The sequence below is a fragment of the Poromitra crassiceps genome (genome assembly GCF_964638095.1).
Source record: "Poromitra crassiceps genome assembly, chromosome: 2".
NCBI classification, from domain to species: Eukaryota; Metazoa; Chordata; class Actinopteri; order Beryciformes; family Melamphaidae; genus Poromitra; species Poromitra crassiceps.
Genome location: NC_139624.1, coordinates 82744986 through 82754866, shown reverse-complemented (window position 1 = coordinate 82754866; position 9881 = coordinate 82744986). Strand labels below are relative to the sequence as shown.

At 44.8% G+C, this 9881-nt stretch overlaps 1 protein-coding gene across 1 annotated transcript; it reads right to left on the bottom strand.

Annotated features, from left to right (window-relative positions):
* Positions 1-25: 25 nt before the first annotated feature.
* On the bottom strand, positions 26-8649 carry zdhhc23b (zDHHC palmitoyltransferase 23b). Its single transcript, XM_083653840.1, has 5 exons — positions 8379-8649; positions 7142-7298; positions 5625-6311; positions 4643-4810; positions 26-2408 (listed from the first exon to the last, which is right to left on the bottom strand). The coding sequence occupies exons 2-5, from the start codon at positions 7279-7281 to the stop codon at positions 2135-2137; spliced, it is 1269 nt and encodes a 422-aa protein (XP_083509966.1). The 5' UTR covers positions 7282-7298; positions 8379-8649; the 3' UTR covers positions 26-2134.
* Positions 8650-9881: the final 1232 nt, after the last annotated feature.

Below are 9881 nucleotides of genomic sequence, written 5' to 3'. Positions count from 1 at the left end.
CCATCTCTTCAAAGACTGTTTGGAGCCAGTTTGAACTGGCTTAAAAATAGCAGTTATTCATATCAGGACTGTCCAATCATTCATTATGTTTAATACATCTGTAAAACGCTAATTAACCTGATTGTCTGACTTGTGTTGAGATGTTTCATTGAAATATGCGTAACCCATTTCACAAAGCTGCATATTAAAGCCAGAGCAAGGCTCCTTCCTTTGTGAGCCCTGCTGGTAAATGTTTGTGGAGGAAGGAAGTGGCGTAGTTCAACTAGAGGTCCTAGGTTTCAACCCTGTGTGTCGACAAGCATCCATCCATCGGACTTGTGCTCTAGCAAGACGTGGCAGTATCACATTGTTATTGTTAGCGTTGTTATTAGTTCACTTCTTTTTGCATTTTTCTTGTTTGCTGTGACACCCCGCAAGGCATAGATAGCCTGGTATCCTTCCAGACCCAAACTAATGTGCTAACAGCTAGCTAGCTGTTAGCACATTAGTTATGTGGCAGTGAAACACCACTGAATGACCAGTTTCATATACTGTAACTGTCAACCAGTTCGAGTCATGCTCTTTCCATAAAGCCAACCAGCTTTGATATCTGTTGGCTAGTTGTTGATATTTATAACTAGGCCTCTCACATGCTACATGCGCTCGATTCCAAGGGCCAGCTCAACCGCTGTGTGGGCTGCACTGGGCTCACTTGCTCTTATGACATCACTGATGTCACAACTTCACATCACTGATGACATAACTGACGATGTCACAATGCCTATGACATCAGTGATGTCACAATGCACAATTGCTCAAGTGACATCACTTCCGGGACTTTATTACATCAACGATGACATCATCAGTGATGTCACAATGCTGAGACTTGGCACTGATGACATCACATCATTAGGTAATTAGGGCAATCACCTAATTAAAAAATCCGGCTGTCAGGTCACCCACACGGGTGCTCTTTACACCCCCTGAAAGTTTCAGTCCGATCGCAGGTAAAACGGCATAGGTTGAGGCAATGTCTCGTCATAGACGCTGGGGTAGCTGGCTCAGCCTGGCTGGGGGCGTGGTCAGGGTGGGGTAAATCCCCCGTTCTATCCATTCAGCAAAGTTAGAATTTAGCTGCTAGCCCAGCCCAGGCAGACACGATCAGGGATTCAACCACCGCAGTAAACGCACATCTGAATAGACGTCTTGTGTTCTGCTCTAGAACCCCCAAACCTGTAGTGTAAAGCCGCAGCACCTTCCTTTGGTGAGTCAGCCCATTGAGATATATGGTTTTACCCCACTCACACGCCAGCCGTATAACATTTTGTGGGTGTTCCCACACATGCCGACTGTCTCTATAGCATAAAAATTGAAACAGACAAACATTGCCCAGTTGCTCCCTTTTATAATAATATAGAAGTGGTCAGACTGTCATGGCGGCTGTTTCCGGTCTTCCAGCTCTGTACCAGACAAAGATTTTAACAAAGTGAGAACAGTGGTGCTGTCATTGGGCTGCAGTGGAATAATCGGTGGAACAAGGTAATAGCTTCAGTTCTTATCAATGTAAGGTCTTTGGCGCAGAATTGTCGAAGTAGTTTGATGATTTACACAGACAGCAACCAATCAGATGGGACTGAAAAATATGTCACCGAATCAGTGGCGGATAGCAGAGCGTCCAGACTCTAATGAAGGATTCATTTGGGCTGGTTACCAGGCTAAGCAAGGCACTACTAGTATGTAGGGAATATAGAGAGAGAGAAAGAGACAGTGTGAGAGAAGACTTCCACTGTGAAGGAAAGATTATCACAGAGAGATGGATGAAAATATGAGGCAGTGTTGGAGGGGGAGAAAAGGTCAATGAGTGGGTGGATGCAGCTGCATGGAGAGGTCTGTTAACGGCAGTAGAAGTCTTATTAGGTAGGGTTGGTGGTGGTTATTGCTCAGAGTCGGTGTCAGGTCAACTCATGTGGTCAATAACTGCAGTAACCCTATCACCTTGATGAAGGCTTGCTGATAACATGCCTGGTCAATTCCAGCTCCGCTCCCCAGCTAAGTGAGACTTGAGTAAAAGAAGCCATGCTGCCACCCAGCGGCCACGTGCAGAACAGCGGTCATAAGCCCAGAACACAGCGCTCAGGCAGACAGCATGAAGGTCTCACACCAAGCCCGTAGGTCCGGCAGAGGGCAGATTCAGATTGTCTCCCATGGTCATGAACGCCGCCCAGTTGCCACAGAAACCTTGAGAGTAGACGCCTGTGTGGACGATGAGGCCGCAGCAGGCTGTGCGGGCGGTGTTGTCGCGCAGGGCGCTACGAGCTTCGCGCTCCGTCACGTTACAGCTGACGTTGATGACCTGCATCGCCAGCAGGTGGAGCAGACCGGCCGTCACTAGACTGCAGTACCATGCACAGGTGAAGCACAGCGCCGTGCTAGAACACACACACACACACACACACACACACACACAGGGAAAACATGAGACATCCTGCTGCAGCATAACAATAAAACATACCGTAAAACAGACAATTACCTAACTGCAACAATACAAGTGTTTACAAGGTTATTACTGTTAATACTAATAAAAGAAATCAGGAAAAAAATCGAAAAGGCTCCAATTTAGTAGTTTCATCAAAACCAAAAAGAGAACTCACCACTCACTCATTACATCACAATTGCTCAAGTGACCATCACTGATCACATCACGGAGTGCTCGAGGGACATCACTCAGCGCACAATTGCCCAACTTCGCATCACTGATGACGTCAGTGAGTGTCTGCTGTGACCATCACTGATGACATCTTCGAGTGCTCGAGTGACATCACTGATGATGTCATAGACATTGTGACATCAACAGTGACATCATTATTACTGACCAAAATCATCACAAATCTCACAATGTGGGACCAAAAACAGAGCCCACTTACTCAATTTTATATTAATATATAATTTGTTTTTAACCATTAATCTTTTATAGTGTTCCATCTTACAGAATCTTACAGACACTATAAAACTGCTTCAGTGATTTCATCCTGAATTGTTAAACTTACCCTCTTTTATTTCAAAATTTGAAAAGGCATGCACACATAAATGTTTCTGTCAGTTAAGATTGTACGCATAGCCTACTTCTCAAGGAGCACATGCCAGTGGCCAGCTAGCTCATAACTAACAGGAACATTATTTTTGCATTTGTTCAGTCATTAGAATCTTACGTGGAGTGTGGTCTTTTCTATTACAGTCTGAAGTTGAGATGAATGAGATTCCCTGCAGGGCTATATATATGTTCAGCAGTGCTCACAGGTTCGTCAAATTGGCAGAGAGGCGCCAGAGCAGCCAATTTACAACGACTTCAGATCCATCATCCACTCACCCTCCACTCTGCACTGCAAAAAGACTCACTCTTTCTCCTCACCCTCCACTCTGCACTGCAAAAAGACTCACTCTTTCTCCTCACCCTCCACTCTGCACTGCAAAAAGACTCACTCTTTCTCCTCACCCTCCACTGCAAAAAGACTCACTCTTTCTCCTCACCCTCCACTCTGCACTGCAAAAAGACTCACTCTTTCTCCAGCAACTCAAAAGGCTCCATGCTGAGAAACTGGGTCAGCTTTAAAGCAAAGGAAGCCTTCTGTCCAATATGCAAGAACCTTACGGAAACCTCAAATAGCCGACATTTGATGCTTCATTTTGAGGAAAATATCAAAGCACGCTGCAGTGCTTCAATTAAATTGTTTCCCCAAACTAATAAAAGAAGGCCATTTGACTCTCTGCTGGCTATCTACCCATGTCTATTTCTACAAGCTTAATTTGAACTGTGAATGTGCACCAAGTTGTCTGTTTTATGCATGTACACTTGTGTACTGACTGAGCATTAATTATTCAACAAGTTGTGTAACTTAAGCAGATGTGTAAGTTTGTACCGCAGTAATGGAGCACTTGCAATCAATGTAATGGCATTATGTATTCTAAATATAAACTAGAACCGCACCGCGGTATATGCCTCTGCCAACAAGTGAGCAGTCGACATCCATGTCTGTCCAGACTTTGACGTCTGAGCCAAATGTGAAGAAATTCTTCAGTCCAAGTCAACGTTTGAGGCAAATTTGATGAAATTCCGTCGGTGTTCCTCAGATATCGCGTTAACGAATATTGGACGGACGGACGGACGGACAACCCGAAACCATAATGCCTCCGGCCTGGCTATCAGAGGCATAAACATGTATTTTAAGTTCCCTAAAAAATGTGTATTCTGGTGACAGATACTTGTTTAAAATTGGAGCATCTTCTAGTGGGATGACTCAGAAGACCATTTAAATAGCGGCATAAGTGTACGTCTTTAGAAAATGTGGCACAAAACAAATTTTGTGTTTGTATGCAAACCTGAAATTTTGAAATAAAAATTAACTTTGTAATTTTCACTTTTTATCTATACCTTTATACCTCAAATATGGCAAAGTAATCTGAAAGTAATGAGAATACATGTGAGTTTGGTGGGTTTGCATAATCCCTTGGGTTATGTTACCGATTACTATTTTGATGGGGTAACTAAGTGTAATGGAATACATTTTTAAAGTAACCATCTCAACCCTGTGTATATATTTACTATGCATACAGTGTACAGACTCGAAGTGTGTGCATGTGGCTGTGCTCCGACTGCTCTCAGTACCTGTACTGGTTGTAGACCCCGGGGCAGTAGAGCAGGGCGGTGAAGAGGTTTTGTCGGGGGCACACACTCTGCAGCACCAGGCTGATCCCATACAGGGAGGTCAACAGGAAGAGGAGGAGCATCAGCAGGAAGCTGCAGTGATTGGCCTGCCCCACACAGCTGTTTATCCTGCCCCAACAGGAGAGCCACGGAGAGAAAAAACACACATACACATATGTATTCACATCACTGACCTATATGACTCACACGCAGACAAAACATCATACTGAGAGCCCAGGGCTACGCTACACATGCGCACAATTGTTGAAGCAGATGGGGTGTCTGGGTAGTGTAGAGGTAAAAGCACTCGCCTACCACCACAGGGATGCGGGTTCAATTCCCATCAGCGGTACTTCCAGCCGTTCCTTCCTACAGACTATAATTGGTCAAAGAAATGTACACTTGTACCTGTAACTATAATGATGTGAATGTGGAGTGCACTGGGGCTCAATGTTGACACCACATACAAATATGGTCATGTCAACACACAACAGGTGTAAACAAGACAGTGTATTTAAAAGCACATAGTTTTGAATTGAATAGACTTTGGAGAAAAAGCGAATGATGGGGACATGAAATATTAATTTATATTGCTTGAGAATTTGCTGTAACTACTGTATAATGCTTGCTAGTCAATTCAATTGACTATTCTTGTTTGGCATTTTCTTGCCTATATTTCTTTTCTAGATTATATTTTTTATTCTTAATCTTTTCTTCTTTTAACATATTCGAAAAATAAAATCTCATCTAATCTCACTACTATTATAAGGCGGAGGAGGAGGAGGAGGAGGAGGAGTGCCGCGCGGCGCACAATTGCTCAACTCGCCGTCAACTGCTACAAACCGCTACAATATGTGGGGCAAATGAGCATGCGTGATATTTCTCGTCCATCTAATCTAATGGAGGACACAGAGAGACACACATGGATAATAATGGAACCCACCAGACACAGTGGTGGTCGAACCGCAGCACACAGACGCCACAGATCCGACAGTGTCCCGCCCTGGGGGGCTGCACCACCCTGCACACCGGACACCAGTTATTTCGCCCACTCTCCTCCTGCTCCTCCCCTGCCTGCTCCGACGCAGCCGCCCGGTCGGCTACAGTCGTCACCTCTCGCCTCGTTCCGTTGACGGCAGGATCACGGTCGACCAAAGTGCTGTAATAAGTCACTGTGCTGTGGACATCTGCCCGCTCCGGCCGCACCACGCCAGGGTCTTTCTTGGTGTGGGCGAGGGCCGCCATGGTGACGACGAACCCGACGGTCACCGCCCCCATCTGGGCCGGGCTGACGTCCCCGCGGGGAAACACCTCTGTGATGAACAGGTAGTACATGTAGGTAAGGGAGAAGAGGGCCAGGCTGAGGAAGAAGAGCGTGCGTCCCTTCTTGCGGTGGGTGAAGTAGTAGTACCACAGCACGAGGCCCGGCAGAGCTGTCAGTACCGCCACACCCAGCAGGAAGTGGAGAGCGGCCAGGTGCAGCAGGACAGGAAGGAGAATAAAAGGTGGGATCACAGACGGGTCCAGTTTTCGGGCTCCTCCCCACAGCCATGGAACACGGATCCGGTCCGACACGACGGCAGACAGCCGGGACAGGGAGTCCGGTGACTGGGGCTCCCGCTTCATCCATCTGAAGGAGGGAAAAGGTGAAATATTACTTTTCAGGTTATCAACATTTTCCTCATTAAAGGTGAAATATTACTATTTCAGGTTATCAACATTTTCCTCATTAAAGGTGAAATATTACTATTTCAGGTTATCAACATTTTCTTCATTACTTGCTAATGCTACATAGGCAAACCTACCCTACAGTTAGCTTCTTTTAAGCTGAGGCCTCGAGGGACAACTTGTGGATGTTGTGAAACATTACCCTGTTCACTGTGGTGCTCTCTGTTACAATGAGTTCATCGTTGGTGTGGACTCGGAGTGCTTCTAAAACAAAGGGTGAGTTTCAAAAAACTCTTCACTGCTCCTTTCCTTACTTCCCTGACCTCCATTCATTGGAGGAAACGAGGAGAGGAAAAGAGAACCGTGGATAAGTGAACCAGAGGTGAGCAGAAACAGGACACAACGCTTCCTACTATTACCACCACAGAAGCTGACGCCAATTACTGCTAAGCACTCAATGCTACAGCCTGTAGCAGGGCTTGTTCAGGACCGACCTGTTTAAAGTGCCACAGGCCTGGCTGGTTTCGTTCCGACATGGAATATCAAATAGACATTATACAAGACATCTATCCTGTCATGTACAACTTAGCTGCAGTAGGCAATATTAGGCAAACGTTGATGTTGATGACAGGCCTCTTTCTGCTAATCTCATCTCATGTCTCTTGAAGTTGATTTGGTGTCCACAACGTCACAGTCATTTCAAATAGGAGAGGAGGCGGCACTTTTGGACAAAGAGAGTTCATCCAAAACATCCCGAAATTAGTAGCTGTCAGTGTCAATATTGTCTCTCACCTGTCACAGGCATCATCCAGGTCCTCGCAATCACAGAGGCAGGCCGCTACATGGCTCCGATCTCCAAGCCTGTTCACATACTCGCAACAGCACAAGCGCTCCTCCTCCTTCTCCAGCACCTTCTTGGCTGGCTTCTTCATGACGGACAGCTTTGCAGCTAATCACACGATAAAAGAGTCTGTTACTAACTTACTACCATCATCAAGAGGTGCGCTTGTGTGAGCATTTTATGGCACTGGTTCTCAAAGTGGGGTCCAGGGACCCTCAGGGGTCCTTGAGGAGGTTCCAGGGGGTCCCCAGCAAAAAGGGGACTAATTTATTTCCCCTATAATGCCATCCATAAGTAACACAATGACAAAATGTATGACTATTTTGGTCATGGGTTTCATACACTTTCTGTAATAAAACAACTAAAAGCAAAAGTCTCATCAGATGGGGGACCCTGGGACAAAATCTTATCAAATTGGGGTCCCTGGTCTAATTTGTGTCAGTTTAGGGGTCCTTGACATGAACAAGTTTGAGCACTGTTTTATGGTATATTTGGATAGATGAGACAGACTGAGTCAAGAGGCAAATCAGATGAGATGGGAACAGAGACACAGACCAAGTACATGAAAATATCAGATCATATAAAAGCACAATTTCTAAGATAGTTGAAATAAATTACCATTGCAGTTTATCAACCACTTGCATGTGCATGTGCACAGTGTGCATGTCTGTGTGTGTGTGTGTGGGGGGGGGGGGGTGTCCAACTACAGTTCATGCTCCACAACACCATAACACAAGCCATGATCATTTGACCTATCTAGATTTTCTAAGAAGGCCAACCTGATGCTCTCGCATCTATCACACATGTCATGCTTTATGTAGTAGTATGACAGTCCAACCTGCTGGCTTATTTAGACTACACGGATGGCACCTGGTGGTGGTGAGGCAGTACTACTAGGGCTAGGCATTCTCTAACCATCACAGATCTTCAGGAGGAACCCTAAATCAACAGAAAGCAAGACTGAGATAAGGTGGGATTAATCATTGTAGCGGACACTGGCAGCTCGCTCTCCACTCCTTTATGGGTTACGCCTTATATAGGTCAATGGTTACGCCAAACTCAATCGAAAATCCTGTCAGTTTTACTGTTGCCTTCTTGCTTGTCACTGTGTGCCAGACTGCTACAACTACAAGTGACACCCAAAGCGAACCTACACCCAAAGCAAAACTACAATGGACGTTATCATACCTGAACACGGACGGACCCCCTCCCTACATGTTGATGTTGAAACTTTCGAGTATAATCGACACCGTGGATTTTTCCGTGCAGGCTTCGTTCACGGCTGAACGTCTCTGTCCTGGTATCCGGAAGTCGTGTCCGCCTGTCTGTGCCATTACATGGAAGTCACCAGAACAGAACAGCAGCTTATCGCAAACCGTCCGGTCCGGGCAGAGCTATCTGTGGGTGGTGGTGGACCGAGAAAGACCTCCATGTCGGAATGGTCGGTTGTTTTCATAGGTTGTTTTGCTGGAGAGACTTCTTACTTGGTGGCGTTTGGCATTTAAAGTGTTGTATTACCGCCAACTACTGGATTCAAAGTGAACTGAATTGACATAAAATAAAATAAAATATCACCCATTTCCCATTTTCTTATCTATCTATCTACCTATCTATCTATCTATCTATCTATCTATCTATCTGGTTATCTATCTGTCTATCTATATCTATCATGGACCTGGGTCTCTGTTTATTTGTTTCTCTGTCTGTCCCACTGATGACATAATCAGTGATGTCATAAATTCACTGACACACACACAAAGTCCCAGTGATGATGTCATCAGTGATGTCATAAATTGTGACATCATCAGTGATGCACACATACATGTGCGACGTGTGTGTTAGGTTAAGTTTATTTCATATATGACAGAGCATTGGAGATGTATATATATGCACAACAACCAGATACACAGTGTCAAGTGTTTATAGCAGAACGGTAATTTTCAACACCTGTCGACAGGTGGCTTTTACGCCGAGGGTGTGAAGGTGTGTTTGTGTTCATGCCAATTGGCTAAAAGGGGGCAGTGGGGCGCAAATTTCGAAATGCAGGGTGGGTGGGCTGGGGCTGATGAATACATCAATTCACTTTCTGGTACAATCAAACTCACTATGGAATTCAATACTTCTCTCCCATTCACTTTTTAGATAGCCAAGTAACCTTGACCAACAGAACACTACTGTCTCCTACATGCAACAAGCTTTCATACATTACCATTGAAAAGAGGTCTGCTTAACTGCTACGCTGGGGATACCCAATGATATAATACATGTTAGAATAGCCGCTGCCCAACTATACAAAAATCACTACACAATTTTGAAGTCCCTACAAGAATATTATAGGACTATTGTAGGGTTTTGAGGCAATATAGCAATACCATAGGTCGGGGTAATAAAATATGCTATAAAGTACAGCCTAATTCCTTCTAGGAATATACCATTATAAGAATATCACTAAATATCGAGTGCCACAAACACTATAATCTTCCTATAGAAAAGTACTATAGTGTTTACAGTAGTGTTTTTTTCATTAAGGATGTTTAAAGGTGTTGTTACAGTGATGCCACTGAATTAATAAAGACTCAGTGAAGCATTTCACCTGTGACAAAGGAACACACACACAGACCTGCTCACATTACTTCCTGCTTCTCTTTCCTCATAACATTAACTGAAGTCAGCTCCTCCCCAGTACAGTAT

Bases quoted from the DNA above. Each gene is read 5' to 3' on its own strand.
- zdhhc23b (XM_083653840.1), bottom strand. From the start codon at position 7,281: ATGAAGAAGCCAGCCAAGAAGGTGCTGGAGAAGGAGGAGGAGCGCTTG. The intron at 4,811-5,624 runs GTGGGTTCCATT...CTGTTGGGGCAG, and splicing joins TTCGACCACCACTGTGTCTG to GATAAACAGCTGTGTGGGGC. The intron at 2,409-4,642 runs GTACTGAGAGCA...TGTGTGTTCTAG, and splicing joins GGGGTCTACAACCAGTACAG to CACGGCGCTGTGCTTCACCT.